This window comes from Pleurodeles waltl, chromosome 12 (genome assembly GCF_031143425.1).
Source record: "Pleurodeles waltl isolate 20211129_DDA chromosome 12, aPleWal1.hap1.20221129, whole genome shotgun sequence".
Lineage (NCBI taxonomy): Eukaryota > Metazoa > Chordata > Amphibia > Caudata > Salamandridae > Pleurodeles > Pleurodeles waltl.
Genome location: NC_090451.1, coordinates 287,067,456 through 287,086,140, shown reverse-complemented (window position 1 = coordinate 287,086,140; position 18,685 = coordinate 287,067,456). Strand labels below are relative to the sequence as shown.

Below are 18,685 nucleotides of genomic sequence, written 5' to 3'. Positions count from 1 at the left end.
TGGAAAAACATCTGGCTTAAGAGAAAAACTATAAAACAGCGCAGTTGGTACCTAGAAAGAAAGGAACAAGGTAGTTTAGTCACATTGTCATAGCTCCCTATCCGCGGCATGGCTCAGCAAGGAAGTTAGTCTTCGTCTTCAGGTCATCAATCGATCAGCATCTCATCAGGCTCTCAAGAGCATGAGCCCGATGACAGAATCTCGAATCTCTTCTTCCCCATCACATCAATTTTGGAATAAGGTCTCTCTCTGGACATCTGCACCTAACATCTGAATTCTCCCCTTCTGTCATGTCATTATATGAAAGTTGCCCAGACTATCCCCCAATTCCTAATTGGTCAGTTAATCACCAGTTATGACTCTATCCAATAGTCTTAGTTTTTCAAATCTCTGAATTCTAATATTACACAGTTCTCAAGGTGTTGGTTCCCTGCACGATGTCCTCATCATCCGGCTCGTGAGGTAGCGAAAGTCAGTGTCTCCATTGTTTGAGTCCTGGGAAAGTACATCTCATCTGCTTTACACCAATTTGGTTACAAACTTTTATTCCGTCATCTCCTGTTCATCGGTTCACGCATTGGAATTTTGCTGAGCAGATTTTATTAAACAATGAGCTGTTCATGGTCAGTCCAGCACATTAGCTTCTCTACATTGCATTAATAATGCAGCTTCTGCATGAGGCCTGGCAAGACTAGGCCACAACTTCGGCTAACTTAACTCCACAATGTAATGCAAAACATATGTTATATATCTCAATATGACATACTACTACATTATTCAATATGTTTTTCTATATTTCATACATGTTATTCATTTTATTAGTACATATGGGAATCTTGGTGATCGCTCTCCAAGGGCACATTTTCAAACGTGTACATTATTTTTTTTTATTTCTAAAAATGTTATTATTCAACATACATAAAAATTCATTAATAATTTTAATGATCATATCTGCTTTAGCAATGGCAAAAACCCAGGCATGCACCACAGCCACCCTGTCCACGGGCCCAGTCATCACCATACCCACTTGTGGTGGGAAAGGATCCAGGGCACATGTCCTGAGGGTGAAGGAGCCTGCACCAGGCAGCCTCAAGTGAAAGGAGCCTGTCACAGCTGCTGGAAGGAGCAAAGAGCCTGCCCCAGCTGCTGCCAGGAAGACTAAGGAACCTGCCCCAGCTGCAGCCAGGAAGACTAAGGAGCCTGCCCCAGCAGCTGGTAAGAAGTTAAAGGAGCCTGCCCCTGCTGCTGCCAGGAAGACTAAGGAGCCTGCCCCAGCTGCTGCCAGAAGGAGCAAGGAGCCTGCACCAGCATGCAGGAAGAGGAAGGGGCCTGGGTCTGGAACTGTGACTGAGCCCCCACCACCAACCACCATTGAGCAGCCGTATGAGGCTGCAGGGGATGGGCAGGAGCCTCCCCACACCGGCAGCAGCAGCAGTACCACCACCACCACCATTGAGCAGGCCTTCAGAAGCTGCAGGGGATAGGCAGGAGCCTCCCAAACCAGCAGCAGCACCACCACCCCTACCACCACTGAGCAGCCATCTGAGGCTGCCGGGGATGGGCAGGAGCCTCCCCCTACCAGCAGCAGCATCACCACCACCACCACTGAGCAGCCGTCTGAGGCTGCAGGGGATGGGCAGGAGCCTCCCCCCCACCAGCAGCAACACCACCACCACTACTGAGCAGCCGTCCAAGGCTGTAGAGGATGGACAGGAGCCTCCCCCCACCAGCAGCAGCAGCAGTACCACCACCACCACCATCAAGCAGCCATCCGAGGCTGCAGGGGATGGGCAGGAGCCTCCCCCACCAGCAGCAGCAGCACCACTACCACTGAGCAGCCATCAGAGGCTGCAGGGGATGGGAAGGAACCTCCCCCCCCAACCAGCAGCAGCAGCACCACCACTACCACCGCTGAGCAGCCGTCCGAGGCTGCAGGGGATGGGCAGGAGCCTCCCCCCACCAGCAGCAGCACCACCACCATTACCACTGAGCAGCCGTCTGAGGCTGCAGGGGATGCGCAGGAGCCTCCCCCCACCAGCAGCAACACCACCACCACTACTGAGCATCCGTTCGGGGCTGTTGCGAATGGGCAGGAGCCTCCCCCACCAGCAGCAGCAGCAGCAGCACCACCAACACCATTGAGCAGCCGTCCGAGGCTGCAGGGGATTGGCATGAGCCTCCTCCACCAGCAGCAGCAGCACCACTACCACTGAGCAGCCATCCGAGGCTGAAGGGGATGGGCAGGAACCTCCCACCCCACCCCACCAGCAGCAGCAGCACCACCACAACCACCACCACTGAGCAGCCATCCGAGGATGCAGGGGATGGGCAGGAGCCTCCCCCCACCAGCAGCAGCAGCACCACCACCACTACCACTGAGCAGCCGTCTGAGGCTGCAGAGGATGGGCAGGAGCCTCCCCCCACCAGCAGCAGCAGCAGTACCACCACCACCGTTGAGCAGCCGTCCAAGGCTGCAGGGGATGGGCATGAGCTTCCCCCACCAGCAGCAGCAGCACCACTACCACTGAGCAGCCATCCGAGGCTGCAGGGGATGGGCAGGAACCTCCCCCCACCATCAGCAGCAGCAACAGCACCACCACCACCACTACCACTGAGCAGCCGTCTGAGGCTGCAGGGGATGGGTAGGAGCCTCCCCCCACCACCACCAGCAGCACCACCATCACTACCACTGAGCAGCTGTCCGAGGCTGCAGGGGATGGGCAGGAGCCTCCCCCCACCAGCAGCACCACCACCACCACCCCCACTGAGCAGCCGTCCAAGGCTGCAGGGGATGGGCAGGAGCCTCCCCCACCACCAGCAGGCACCACCACCTCCACCACTACTGAGCAGCCATCTGAGGCTGGAGGGGATGGGCAGGATCCTCCCCCACCAGCAGCAGCACCACCACCATTGAGCAGCCATCACCGCCGGCGGACGGTATGTAGTCCTGCCTCCATGGGCTGCTGTGCGGCCTGCCCCCTGTAAATCCAGTGAGTATGACACCTAAAAGACTGTGACCTTACACTCCCCAGGATCAAGAGCACAGGGCACAATGCCCCCTCCAGAACCAGTGCTAAGATACCCACCAACCCCAGCCTCCCCACGATCAAGAGCATAGGGCATTTTGCCCCCTCCAGAGCCAGTGGTCTTGTTCCATCTGCCGGCTGAGGTGCCCCCCTTCTCCTGTCCCCCTGAGGTGCCTGCCTATTTCCAAACTGATGCCCCTGCAGTGTTCTCTCCGTGTTGAGGCAGGTGCCATGTGTGGCCTTGGAATATGGCCTGTAGTCATGTGGACAACGTACGTTGTAGACTGGGCTGTGTCCCTTTTTATGTACATATGTATATATCTATTATCTTGCCTCACTTATTTATCTTGATGTGTTGCTCTCATTGCATTCACTTTTTCTAAAATGATTTGTCCTTGCATTATTCATCCGAGGTACAGGGTAAAAATGTTTTAGTAATGCAGCTGATTGTGTGTATGGTGTTGGGGGTGGGGGTGTTATGAATGAGTGTGTCACTGTCATTTACTCCCCCTCCCTTGTGTGCTATGCGGCTGTACTCACTGTCGTTGTCTTCGCTGTCGTTAGTATTCGTGGTGGAGCAGCACGTAGAAGACCATGGGGAAGACATGCAGCTCGGGATCCATGGTGGTGTGGTTGTTCCCTGTGTCTCCAATGGTGAGCCCTTTCCCTTCTGAGCTCTATTTCTGCCATGCTTTTGATGTTGTTGGTACCGTCCCTGAAAAAGTGGCGGTTTCCTAGGTTGTAATATGGTGGGCGGAACGTTGACTTCTGCCTGGCTGTAGGCGGCTTTTGGTGTGGTGGCTGTTGTTTCCGCCCTGGCGGACGGTGTGGTACAGTGGCTGTCGATCGGGGAAAAAACACCGCCATGGTCATAATTTGGTGGTAATTACCACTGGCCTGTTAGCGGTATTACCGCCACTTTTACACCATATGCCAGGGTCGTAATTAGGGCCATAATGTTTTAATAGGCCATGGAAGACAAGCTAGACACAGAACACAGACTTGTGGAAAAAACAAAAGGCATACAAAAAGTTAAAAATAAAGTTTAAAAAGTAATCAAGAAAGTAAACGTATTGTAAACCATAAAAAATGACCCCGCCAAAAAACTAAATTAAAGTATGCATCCAGTCCCTTCTGCACACAACCAGAGGTGTTTAGACGAGGGCCAGGTTGGCTGCCTGTGAGGGAGTTTGGGCACATGGCCTGATCAGATGCCAGACTCCATGTCCAATCCCCTACTGTATATAGTCGTTTTCTAGATGTGGCTGAATATTCCAAACAAAAAACAGAAATTAACCCAAAAAAAACAAATGTTAAAGTGTTGTCATAGTTGGGTATGGTAATAAGTTCTTAGCTATATTAAAGAACATAGAAATTCAGTGAAAAAACAAAGTTTGAAGTGATGTTAAAGTAGGTGTTGAAATAAGATAAAAACTAGTGTTTAAAAACAAAAAATACTGATATTTATCGAGCTAACCATAAATTGCACTCTGCATACACTGCTTCTGACTTCACATTTTATATCACACATGACATGTTAACCCCTCGGGTGCCCTGGACGAGCTGGTCTCGCTCTCAGCCATGGTTGGCATGTGCCAAGGAAGTGACCCGCTTGTCCTGGAACCGGCCCACGGCGGGAGTGCTAGTGCTTCCCCCCTAGGACTCCCACCCCTCTCCCCTGGGCAGGGAGGGAAGGGGAATCTGTTCCCCTTCCAACCCCCCTACCCCCTGGGTGCAATTATTAATTAGGCATTTTCTGCCCCCCCCCCCCCCCTTGGGGGTAGTTCGGCCTATTTTAATTGGGCCGATCTGCCCTCCAGGGGGGCAGAAACTACTAGGCACCAGGGATTTATTTTAACGATAATTTCACTAAAGTGGAACAACTCGTTAGGCAAGGATCACTCCCCTGGGGACTAATTTTATTTTAGGCCGTTTCTTCCCACCTGGGGGCAGATCAGCCTATTTTTCTTAGGCCAATCTGCCCCCAAGGGGGGGCAGAAACCACTAGACACCAGGGATTTGTTTTTCTTGCGCCACTTTTACGCAATGGGAGTGACCCCTTAGGAAAGGGTTGCCTTCGTGGGGGTAATTTTATTTTAGGCCATTTCTGGCCTAGGCAAGCGACACTTGCCATTTTAATTAGGCCCCAAGGGGGGCAGAAACCCCCAGGTACCAGGGTTTATTCATTTTTTTTACAGATTGGGAGTGACCCCTTAGGTAAGGGTCACTCCCCTGGGGGGGCACATTTATTTTAGGCCATTTCTGCCCCTCTTGGGGACAGATCAGCCTATTTTCATTAGGCTGATCTGCCCCTGGGGGTGGGCAGAAACCACTTAGGCATAAGGGATTGGTGTGTGTTTGTGTTTTGTTTGGGGGGCAGCCCTTTGGGCAAGGGTCACTCCCTATGGGGGCACAGTACTGTTGGCCATTTCTGCTCCCTTTAGGGGCAGACTGGCCTATTTTTGTAAGGCCAATCTGCACCCAAGAGGGGACAGAAAACCCACCAGAGACCAGGGAAGAATTTATTTAAATAAATGGGGACAAAGCTGTTCTGCCCACCAGTGGGCAGATGGGGCAATTACCCAATATCCACTCCCCGGGGGACAGAAAGCCTACTAGATTCCAGGGAATTAAAAAAAAAATAGTGAGTGGTGGCTACCAACCAGTATGGGCATGGTTATGCCCCCACTCCCACTGAAAGGGTAACAGTCTTTCATCTCTCCCCAACATACTAAAAGATCTTATCCCAATGGCAAGCAAGAGGATATTTGATTATTTTGGGTTTTGGTTTTACATTTGGGCCATGAGAGCTTGTCTAACTCTCAAAATCGTCCCACTTGGAATAGTGAGGGCTGCACTTTTTGGACTTTGGGACACTGCCATCTAGAAAAATCTACAAGACCTAGACAAAGCTGAAAACTGAACACCTGGGTGAGTCCAGGGTGGTGTGCTTCAAATGCACCTCGCATCATTTTCTTACCCACAATGCCCTGCAAACCTCCAACTTTGCTTGAAATCACACATTTTCCCCACATTTTTGTGGTGAAACCTTCCGGAATCTGCAGGAATCGACAAAATTCCTACCACCCAGCATTGTTGCATCTATACCGATAAGAATTTTGATCCACTTGTCAGCCTAAAAACTTTTCATTTTTCAAACTGCCCTTTTGGACCCGCTTTGGTTCCCCCTCAATGTCGACATATTTTTGGCTCTTCCCAGTCACAGGCACTTGGCCCACCTACACAAGTGAGGTATCATTTTTATCGGGAAACTGAGGGGAACATTAGATGGTAGGAAATGTGTGTTGTTGCGGTGATCCCACACAGAAATGTGGGAAAAATGAGATTTGTATAGCTAAATTTCAGGTTTGCTGAGGATTCTGGGAAAGAAAACACTGGGGGATCCATGCAAGTCACACCTCTCTGGATTCCCTCGGGTGTCTAGTTTTCAGAAATGTCTAGGTTTGGTAGGCTTCCCTAGATGGCTGCTGAGTCCATGACCAAAAACGCAGGTGCACCATCAAACCCCCGCAAAAACATGTTGTTTTGTATTTGATCATTTTTATGTGTCCAAGTAGTGTTTTGGTGCATTTTCTGTCGCGGGCACTAGGCCTACCCACACAAGTGAGGTACCTTTTTTTATCAGGTAACCTGGGGTAATGCTGAGTGGAAGGAGGTTTGTGACTCCCCTAAGATTCCAGAACTTTGCAGCACCGAAATGTGAGAAAAAAAGTGTTTTTCTTTGCCAAATGTTGAGGTTTGCTAAGGATTCTTGGTAACAGAACTTGGTGAAAGCACAACAAGTTACCCCATCCTGGGTTCCCCTAGGTGTCTAGTTTTCAGAAATATCTAGGTGTGCTAGGTTTTCCTGGGTGCCGGATGAGCTAGAGGCCAAAATCCACAGCTAGGCACTTGTAAAAAAAAACCCATCAGATTTCAATGTAAAAATGTGATGTGTCCATGTTGGATTTCCTGTGGCGAGCATTAGGCCTAACCTCGGAAGTGAGGTGCCATTTTTTTCGGGAGACTTGGGGGAACACAGACGAGAAGAACAGGTGTTATTGCCCCTTGTCTTTCTCTACATTTTTTCCTTCCAAATGTATAAAAACACGACTATTTGAGAAATGCCCTGTAATTCACATGCTAGCTTGGGGACCCCGGAATTCAGAGATGACCAAATAACCACTGCTTCTCAACATCTTATCTTGTATCCATTTTGGAAATACAAAGGTTTCCTTGATACCTATTTTTCACTCTGTATATTTCAGCAAATGAATTACTGTATACCCGGCATACAATGAAAACCCATTGCAAGGTGCAGCTTATTTATTGGCTCTGGGTACATAGGGTTCTTGATGAAATTACAAGCCCTATATATCCCCGCAACCAGAAGAGTCTAGCAGATGTAACAGTATATTGCTTTCAAATATCTGGAAAAAGTTATTAAAGAAACCGGCTTTTTTTCACCTCAATTTCAATATTTTTTTATTTTAGCTTTTATGTTCTGTAGGAGAACCTTCAAGGATCTACACAAAGGACCCCTCGCTGAATTGAAAATGTCTTCTTTTTAGAAAAGTTTAGCTGTCCAGGATCCAGCATTGGTTTCACACTCATTTCTGTCACTAACTGGAAGGAGGCTGAAAGCACAAAAAATAGTAAAAATAGGGTACGTCCCAGTAAAATGCCAAAATTGTGTTGAAAAGTGTAGTTTTCTGATTCAAGCTGGGAATATGGTGACCTTAGCACCGCAAACCCTTTCTTGATGTCATTTTCAGGGGAAAAAACAGGGAAAAAACCACAAGCTTTCTTCTGTAGCACTTTTTTCCATTTAAAAATAAAAATAAATTTTAGCTGTATTTTGGCTAATTTCTTGGTCTTCTACAGGGGAACCCACAAACTCTGGGTACCTCTAGAATTCCTAGGATGTTGTAGCTTATGTAGACAAAAAAACATATGAGGGCCTAAGCACGAACTGCCCCAAATAGCCAAAAAAAGGCCTTGCACCTAAGGGGGGAAAAAACCTGGCAGCAAATTGATTAAATGACGCAATTCATGACACTGAGAATAGATAGACCTGTTTCCTTTTGGGGGGGGTGGTGACTGGGCTGATGATGGCCGCCTTCTAGGTGAGCTCCTTCAGCCGCATTCACAATCCTAAATGATCATGTGCCCAACTACACTACTGGAGCTGCATGCAACACTGACCTGCCTAATGCTAACTTGGTACAACTAATCCTGCTAAAAATTATGCCTAAGGCGGCACCAGTGACCCTAAAGCTGCCCAGGGATGCCTGCCTCACAGATGTGTCAGAGCACGGGACTTGAACCCTACCGCAGGCTTTGCTGTTGGGTGTGCTGCCCTGCCTGCGTAACTGCATTGTGATCAAGGCCTGGGAGGAAGGTGTCATATCCCCAGGCACCCGTGCTGGTGCCCGAAATGAGAGCTGTCTGGCTTGGTCACTGAACCTCATCTGGGTATAGTGGTGTTGGAGATCGGGACATGCATGGTTGGTCAGAGGCTCTACAGGAGACTGAAGTGCATGCCTGCAGAGCTCAACAGCTTGGCGGCCATGGTCAGATCCACGACCCCTTGCCCCTGGAGAGTAGAGTGGTCGGTGGCCTGTGACGAGGTCCCGTGTGTGCTGAGTTGAGGCTGGCCAGGCCTATAAAGCCACTGGCTCATCTGGGAGCAACACACAGTGAAAGAAGGCTGCAGGGGGTGTGAGCATCTGATTGTGGCGCCACCCTACATGGCCTCAGTTTACCACAATTTCCTGCTGTGGTGCCTGGTTGGGTATTGCTTCTGCACTGGAGGGTGTGCTGGGGTGCATGGCCTTGTAGGAATCCCTGAAACTAGCCCTGCCCATCCATGACATACTGCAGATCAGGCACTTCTCCACTAGTAGGTGACCCAGTCGTTTTCTGTGCCTGTAGGACCAGTGACTAAACACAGTGCACACTGTGGATTACTGCATTTGACTGGGCTGACCACTCCTTTATGCACCTTGCCTCTCCCAGAGGACATAAGCGGGACAACTGCCTGGGGGCCCTTTGAGGAATCCCACCCTGGAGACTGCAACATCACTGGGCCCCGGGCTGTACCCATGTCACTAACAGGTGGGCTTTGAGTGCATAGTTGCCAGACTGACTGAGTAGGGGCAATTCCTGGGTCTGTCTGTGGAGAGAGCACACAGCTGGTAGCATGGCAGTGCAGGCAGTTGGTAATAGCACCTCCCTGCGTGACCACCCAGCTACATATCTGCTTGGCATTGGACTGGCCCCATTACTGTGTTGGGTACATGTTGCAGGCAGTGTCCATCCTAAGGAGGCACTCCAAGGCCATAGCTGTGACCTGCTGATACCCTGCCACCTGGCCCCATTTCCTGGGATATACCTTCTGGCCCCACATCGTGCTTTGTGGACATGGACTTGGGAGCAGAGCTCACTTGCATGCTATTTGTCACTGCACATGTTGCTGTGCAGTGCCACCTGTGGTACCATTACTCTGCTTTAGGTTGGCTTTACCTTGTAGGCACAAAAAATTCTGCTAAGGCCACACTGTCATTAAATATAATGGGCATGGCAGATAAATCACAACCAAAGCTGCAATTTAATCTACTGAAGATTCCCCGACTACAGGAGGAGGGCGCGGCAGCACCCAAGATGGGCCCTGAGGCCTCAGGACCTGAGATGGATGGAGAATTGCACCAAATCCTGATTGCCATGCAGCCTAACCTTACCAAATCAATAGCAAGACTGATGCTCTCTCATGTCGCATGGACAGGATGTCAGAGTGCATAGACAAGCATGCAGGGCTCTTAGACATGATGGAGCAATGGGTTTCCAAAGTGAAGGATGAGCAAGCCTCAAAGACACAGAAATGACTGGAAAAGACACTTACCACACTACAGGTCAAAGCCAAAGACTTAGAGGCATGCTCCGGTCGCAACAATCTGCGCATAGTGGGCCTAGCAGAATTAACCAATGTTGGAAATCTGAAACTCTAAATTCTAAATGGAAACCTTTGTATAAAAATGTCTTATTGACTTGTTGGGGCGAGAGATCTCAGGCCCGCTCCAACATGAAGATGCTTATCATTTCCTGATGCTTCGACTGGTGCTGGAGGCCAGGCCCGGCTCGATTATTGAAAGACTACTCAGCTACTCAGAGACCATGATGCGCCATTCCATCAATCCCAGGAATTGCAGACACTCCGATAGGAGGGCACTGAGATATACAATTTCCATGATTTTACACTGCATGTTCAGGGAAAAGTTTTTCACAGTTGCCTTTTGTTTGTGTACTGTTGATATAGTATGAGTTGCTTTAGAGCACAAATGATATATCTTGCTGTGCTGGCACTGAGAGTGGGGTGCCTGGAGGAGATGTGGCTGATGCCATGGGTCCACATCAATTGTAGCCTAGTATAACTGCTCCCCCTGTGGACTGGGTGTGGATCCCAGGTACAGGTTTCCCTTATGCTGTGGTGACGTTCATGTTGTGGGCCACAAGAGTGGCTGGGAAGGAATCTTGGTTGTCTGAGACATATGCAAGGTGGATGGGCACACACTTTACTTGTGATGCAGCACCCTGCATTTTCCTGAAGCAGGAGTGCTTGGTGAGCACTTTCTGTCCCCATTCCCCATGTATGTACCACATTGTCCAACTAGGGACTTCTTATTGGGGGTCTTTGTGGGCGAGGGGTGATAAAATACTGCTGCACCAATAGTTGGGGAGCACTACGTGGGCAGGGTGTGGATTGGGTTGTATACAACTACTTTTAAATTACTCTGGTGAGTGCTGATGGTGTTGCGTGGCTTGCAGAATGCTTGGCTTCTATAATTAGAAAAGAGAGGCCATGTACGGGGGTTAAATGACACCTGTAAAATTTGTAAAGTGATACTGTAGGTACAGCATCATAAAATAGAGCCATCTTGCAGGAAAAACGTCTGACTCGAGTCAGCGATCCCCTCATGCTGAGGCCTATGTGGAGCACTCGCTATGCAGCAGGCTTTACCACACATGCATGTGGGGTGTTAATATGGGTTTGATGCAATTCCTGTATTAAGATACAAGATGTTACCATTGACCCAGGGTAGGGGGCTCAATTTGTGGCAGCACATTGCCACAAGGACCACCTTGCCATGCTTTTGGTGGGAGTTTACTACAATGATCCACAGTTTTATTATGTGCTGCATGCGAGGCACACTCACTAATGGGATCTTCCTCAGCTATGCGTGGGGATTACCACAGACAGAGGCAACATGTGGGAGGGTGAAAATAGATGTGGTTTACCTAGACTTGTGTGAAAAAGAACCTGTAAACAATTGCATTTATGTAATTGGGCTCGCCATTTTTATCACTGCATGTATCTCGTAGTACTGTATACTCCTCCTAGATTATGGTCATATCAACTGTAAACGTGTTTTATATGCCAGGATGTTCTTGGCCAGATACTGTCAAAACATTATTTGTTGTTTAGTTGTTTCATAAAGTTAATATAAAGTTTAAAACAAAAGATCAGTTTCCTTTAAACATGTTTGAACTCTTGTGGATTTGGAAACATACACCTGTTTACGTACACCTAAAATCACATGCATTTGCAAAACCAATAGGTCTAACCTCACTCTTTTGACTTTATCAATGCTTATTTCATTTTGTCATTGTGGTTTGCAAAACTCAATTATTGGGGACGCTGCCGGGCCTTTATCAATCTGACAAAAAAAAATATTGACTAAAAGCAAAAGTATTCTTTTGTCTCAAAAACCACATATTGCCGTAATAGTCCCTGGGACTTAAAGGAACTACTTTCTGTGCTGACGTGTTCCTTGTAAAGGGGCAGAATGCTGTCATCCGTGGTGAGGTTTGCCAATGGCTGAAGTGGGCTGGCTCACTGTCTGATGTTGTATGTTGTCTGGGCTGAAGAAAATATGAATGACACAGTAACAGAATCAGTGTATGAAGAGGGCTGGCTGAAAGCCCCTATAAGTTAGTATATTTTACAAATAATGCTAGTAGAATCAAAGGGTTTTGGCTAAAAAAATGTCTTACCGACTGATGAGGTTACAAGCTCAAACTCTTCATACTCTTTGCACATGCGCTTGATGATGTCTATCTGTTCCAGGGTCAGACGTACGGCATCTTTGTTTTGGGCATTACAAAGCACATATGCTGACCAGAACTGCAAAGTAAATGTTAATATGTTCAGTATGAGCATATTTGTTCTTTTGTTGTCAGACGGGTTTACAAACAGTAGTTCTCGTGATAAACATTAGAAATGCAGGATATGTCGCTGTGATCAAAAGATACGTCTATTTAAAAGTGAGATGTTTGGGTTGGTTTCGAGCTTTCCAAAACTACAACTCAATTCCCTGATCTTCCAAATTTCCCATGTCTTGCCCCAGTCACAGACACTAGAAGGAAGTGGAGGAATAGAAGATGGGAGCAGCCCTCTACTCCACCTCTCACAGATCTCTGCAGACTGAGGGAAGGCAAGTGAATGAGGGTGGTCCTCTCTGCTGAGGATCTGGGTAGACCCTGGTTAAGTGATAGCCACTCTCATCATCAAAAGTCCTTTTGTTCAGTTTATAAGAAACAAACTGCCCAGCTGTTCACTTTCAATTAAAAAGCAAAGAGACTGTTGCATGTTAACAGTGGCTGTAATATCCCCTTTGCACATTCGCCTTACGTGATAAGGGTTTGTAGCTTAAATGCTCGCTACCTGCTCACTAGATTTAGGCTGTGCATGTTACAGTGTATGCTGGCGAGGACGTGGACCTCCACAATAAGGGATGCACCTCGATAAATGTTCGAAATTAAACCCATATTTTTTCAAACTTGCTTAAAGAATCTTAAACGGTGGCAGTTAACTTTCCCATTATATAAACTGACTACAAATAGATTGAACCCCTATATTGAGATCAGAGAGAACGTAGGACATTTCTAGGTGTATGCAATGGTAAGTCTCACTGCAAGTAACGTGTGGGTTGTAAGGTTACCAATTCCTCCTAGGTAACTTTTAAGTCTAGCTGGATGCCAGAGCAAGGCCTCAGTATTAGGAAAGAATAATTCTGTTTTATGAGATACACCTCATGCCAGCTTAACTATGTCACTTTATGGAAATTGCAAACTCTGAGGTTAGGGCTTGTCTCCCATTAGGAAAATGCAGTGGAACTGGAGCCCAGAATCCTGAAGGTCCCACAGAATCCTGAGAATGGGTGTATTTTACTACCCCCAAAAGCAGTCAAAAGGGGTATTTTTCTTACTTAGACCGGAGCCCATGACATCCTTGCTATGATACTGATACAAGCACTCAAATGCATCTGGAGGCATACATCAGAACAACCAATATCTTTGGCAACAGATAAATATTCCAAATAGGCTGAGCCAAGATGTAAGTGACAAAGTGTAAACCAATTGCTGAAAGAGCCTAGTCAAAATCAGTCAATTGTTCAATGGGGAGGCTCTTGAGAAAACTGGAGCAATCTCTAGGTTAGACTGAAAATGTAAGGTATTGAAGTAGGAGGATGTTTCAGTATTTCAGTCTCACAAGAAAAAGAGATTATGGAGAGGTTGATAGTTTTAAGCAGATCCAGATCCACATGCTGCATAGGCATGTTGCATATCACTCTTTAGCTGGCATAAGATCAAGGTGAAGATATGGATCGAAGAGGGGGAATGAGAGGCAGGAGTAGGGGATATTCAGAAGTGTTAAGAGATGAGTGTTAAGTTGTTCCATTTTTTTTAAGGCTGAACATATTTCCTCCAGAAGGTTATTAAGGGATTGGATAGTATGTTAAATGTGGACTTCTATATATGACATTGAGCATGGTAGAAGGGGTTTTACCTGTGCTGGACCTCTGGGGCCCTCGAAAAATTCCTATGTTCCAGCTGCGGGCTCATCTACCACCAGTGCTCGGGGTGAGGCACCATCACCAAAGCTCATCTACTGAGGTCAACTGGATCTTTGGACTTGGCGAAGAGTGTAGTAGTCACAATCATTCAATAACAACTCAATTATATTGTATCACAAACAATACTAAAACCATAACAATTTGAACACTAAATCAAACTCCATACCGCGTAAAGTTTCAAGCTTTATTATAATCCCAAAATCAATGTCACGCATATGGTGCACAAAACTAAATTATGAACATCCAAGAAAACCATAGGCTGACTGAAACGTCTGAAAAGATTTAGCCTACTAAACATCAATACAGTTAGACACTCCAAAAGAATAATATAGATTAGCAACTGCACAATATGAACATTATTACCATGTTTCAATGCAGATTATGGCATTAATATGCTACTAAAATACAATTTAAACAATCAATTTCAGAGCTGGGCCACCCTTATCACTAACCAAAATTGAGATTAGCATTTGTGGCAACAGGATAACACATGCAGACAAAGCAAAAATAAAAAGAAACAAAAATAATTTGGAAACATCTAACTAGGCCAACTAACTCTAAAAATATGCTGGTGTAAGTGACTTGGCTAAAAGGAAACAAGAAAGCCACATTTAGTTATACCTCTCCTCATGGGGCAACATGCATGATGATTCAAAAGCAACTGTCACCTTCTTTCAGCATCAATTGATAGCAGCATCAGGACTGTGCAGAACACAAGCTGCACATAGCACAGATCAGCAGTTCAGAATTAGTTGGCCTTATTAGTTCTTGTTAGAAATGGGGTCTTTTGTTGACAGTTAGGTTACCCCCTGTTCAAGCAAGGACCCTCACTCTAGTCAGGGTAAAAGAGAATCACCCTCAGCTAACCCCTGCTAACCCCCTTGGTAGCTTGGCAGAGCAGTAGGCTTAACATCAGAGTGCTAGGTGTAAAGTATTTGTACCAACACACACAGTAACTTAATGAAAACACTGCAAAATGACACAACACCAGTTTAGAAAAATAGGAAATATTTATCTAAACAAAACAAGACCAAAATGACAAAAATCCACCATACACAAGTCAAGTTTTCAATAAAAATGCAAAAAGAGCCTTTAAGTAGTTTTAAACACACACTAGCGATGCTAGAGTGAAAATGTACCTGGTGCGTGTCAAAAATAACCCTGCATGGGCGGGTGTGCGTCGAAAATAACTCCGCACGGCGGTACATGAGTCGGAAATCCCGCAGCACAAGTTGTGATCTCCCAGCCTCCGTCAGCGATGCTGTGCGTCGCTTCTCCTGCTCCGTGAGTCGATTCTCCGGTTGCGTTTCCTGCAAGCGTCGTTTTTTCAGCAGCAGATCGGATTTGCGTCAATCTTTTCCCCGCACGGCGCTCTGTGCGTGGATATTCTTGTCTTTAGGCTGCCAGCTTCTCCTTTCAGGGTCACAGGAACTAGATGGGCACCACAGGGCAGAGTAGGAGTCTCTCCAGATACTCCAGGTGCTGGCAGAGAGAAGTCTTTGCTGTCCCTGAGACTTCAAACAACAGGAGGCAAGCTCTAGATCAAGCCCTTGGAGATTTCTTCTCAAGATGGAAGGCACACAAAGTCCAGTCTTTGCCCTCTTACTCTGGCAGAAGCAGCAACTGCAGGATAGCTCCACAAAGCACGGTCACAGGCAGGGCAGCTCTTCTTCCTCAGCTATTCAGCTCTTCTCCAGGCAGAGGTTCCTCTTGGTTCCATTAGTGTTTTCTAAAGTCTGTGGTTTTGGGTGCCCTTTTTATACCCAATTTCTCCTTTGAAGTAGGCCTACTTCAAAGTAAAGTCACTTTAAAATGTGAAATCCTGCCTTGCCCAGGCCAGGCCCCAGACACTCACCAGGGGGTTCGAGACTGCATTGTGTGAGGGCAGGCACAGCCCTTTCAGGTGTGAGTGACCACTCCTCCCCTCCCTCCTAGCACAGATGGCTCATGAGGATATGCAGGCTACACCCCAGCTCCTTTTGTGTCACTGTCTAGTGTGAGGGGCAACCAGCCCAACTGTCAAACTGACCCAGACAGGGAATCCACAAACAGGCAGAATCACAGAAATAGTATGAGCAAGAAAATGCTCACTTTCTAAAAAAAAAAGTATTATTTTAGCTAGAAACAGCAGAATTAAAATGTATTATGAGTATTAAATGAATGTGAAGACAACACACTTGTATTGAATTAAATGAATGCCATTAACATGCAAAGATGTTTAAAATTGCTTTGACATAACATGAATAATATTTGAAATTAAATCATTTGCATTGCATATATGATTTGAAGCAGCAATGGAAAATCACTTGTTTATTCTGTCCCCACTGACCCGAGTTATTTCCCTAAGCAGCTAAAGTAATGTTGAATGTCCTATTGTATTGTAGGCAAGAGGCATGTTTTAGATGCAATTATGTAACAGTATTTGTTCTAGCTGAACAGGAAATCAAGGGTGTTCATGTCAATGAATATTAGTTTAGTTTATTGTGGATCATGTGAAAAGAAAATCGTAATACTTCAGTGAAACCATATTAAGTCATAGAGCAAACAACACACTTTTGTTGAGAAGATTCTCAAAAGTATCAGAACTTGGTGGTGACATCTACAGTGATTGGATGCTGAAACTGACACACAGAGTGTGCCCGCCTGAAAAAACAGTGAATGGATTGTGCCTACTCTTAAGCATTGAAGAACTTTGGAGCTTGCAGTCAGTCTACGTTGGTCTTGAAGTTGTCCAGAACTCTGTCCACTTGTGTCTTAAGTCTGTTGTCCCATTCTCTTCCCTAAGTTCCCAGATGAGTTTCCTCATCATAGTCTTAGCTGCCCTATTCTGTTATGTGGTTCAGTACTGTTGGACTCTTTTCCTTATGCAGGGTTATCCCCAATCTTTTTGCCTCCTGCCTCCTATTTTTTCTAACCTGTTGCTGTTGGCTTTGGAACTCTGAGCACGTTACCACTGCTAACCAGTGCTAAGGTGCATATGCTCTCTGTGTAAATTGTATGTTGATTGGTTTATCCATGATTGGGATATTTGATTTACTGGTAAGTCCCTAGTAGAGTGCACTAGAGGTGCCCAAGGCCTGTAAATCAAATGCTACTAGTGGGCCTGCAGCACTGGTTGTACCACCACATTAGTAGCCCTGTAATCATGTCTCAGACCTGCCACTGCAGTGTCTGTGTGTGCAGTTTTAAACTGCCAATTCGACTTGGCAAGTGTACCCACTTGCCAGGCCTAAACCTTCTCTTTTCTTACATGTAAGCCACTCCTAAGGTAGGCCCTAGGTAGCCCTATGGGCAGGGTGCAGTGTATGATTAAGGTAGGACATATAGGCCCTCATTACAACATTGGCGGATTTGGATGGGCACCTGAGAGCATCACATCAGCCACAAGGGGTGAGTACCGTCACATCCATCTGACTCTGCGCGCATTATGAGATGTCTGGGTGGGGGAGGTGGGCAGTGGGTTACCCTAGGCCAGGGCCAGCTTTGTAGACAAGGACCCTTCGTGAGGCAGGCTATGTGGCACCCCAACCCCACCAGTGGTAAGAGCCATCTACACCTATTCAGGCTACTGTGACTTTCATGTGTGCAGCAATCGGGCATAGGCATTGTACACCATGGGCGTGTGATTAATCTAGGAACTCTAAGTGCATGGTGTAGTGCAGAGGGCTGCTGTGTCTGTAGTTTCCGTCAACGGTAGTGGTATTGCATGCACTGAACATGTATTTCTTCTGTCTTTCCCCTACCCTTTTTGTGGTCTCCCTGTTCTTGTGTGCAATAGCATCATCAGGCGGAGGAGCAGTGGCACCGGAGCAGGAGGAAGCTGCATCCCACTTGGCCCTGGAGGGCGAGACAACGGAGTCTGAAGCCACCAGTGGGACGGAGGGTGAGGGGAGCTCCACGGCAGGGACAGGAGGTGACATCATCGACAGCGACTCCTCCTCTGATGGGAGCTCCCTTGTGGTAGTGAGCCCCTCTGTGCCCCCCGCATCAACAGGTGCAGCCACCACCCCCCCACCAGCATCGCCCTCCCAGAAGCCCCTCACGTGTGTCCCGTGGCCGCTCACCGAGGAGGGTGGGCACCTCCTTCGCCTCAGGCACCTCAGGCCCTGCCCCAGTCAACCCTGCTACCCTCAGTGAGGAGGCTATTGACCTCCTGAGATCCCTCACTGTTGGGCAATCTACCATTGTGAATGTCATCCAGGGTTTCGAGAGGCATTTGCAACAAACAAATGCATACCTGGAGGGCATTCATTCTGGCCAGGCAGCCCAACAGAGAGCATTTCAGGCTCTGGCCTCAGCACTGAAGGCAGCCATTGTCCCTGTGTCCAGCCTCCCCCCTCCTACTTTCTCCACCCAGACCCAATCCCCTGTACCTCAGCCTGTTCCAAGCACAACATCAGACCAGCATGCACACAACTCATCACACAAGGGTGGCTCTGGCAAAAATAAGCACCACACATCCCACAGGCACTCACACAAGCATCATTCCTATGCAGACATACCAACATCCACTGCCTCCACTGCGTCCCCCTTCTCCACGTCGTCCTCCTCCCTCCTTGTCTCGTCTCCACTCACACCTGCATGCACAACATCTTCAGCAACTACCTCCATCACCAGCATGCCCATCACCACACACCAGTCACGTGCAATCACCACCCCCACTACCATTCACACATCCCCTGTGTCCTCTACCAGTGTGTCTGTGAGCCCTCCTCCCAAAGTACACAAACGCAGGCACACACCCAC

General features: G+C 47.5%; 1 protein-coding gene across 4 annotated transcripts in view; it reads right to left on the bottom strand.

The window, feature by feature from the left end:
• The window catches only part of LOC138267357 (dipeptidase 2-like), a 527,669-nt gene that overhangs the window by 107,465 nt on the left and 401,519 nt on the right, over positions 1–18,685 (bottom strand). For all 4 annotated transcript variants that reach the window (XM_069216259.1, XM_069216257.1, XM_069216255.1 and 1 more), the window contains one exon: positions 12,078–12,207. In XM_069216259.1, the coding sequence (XP_069072360.1) occupies positions 12,078–12,207 (130 nt within the window). The remainder of the gene's footprint in view (positions 1–12,077; positions 12,208–18,685) is intronic.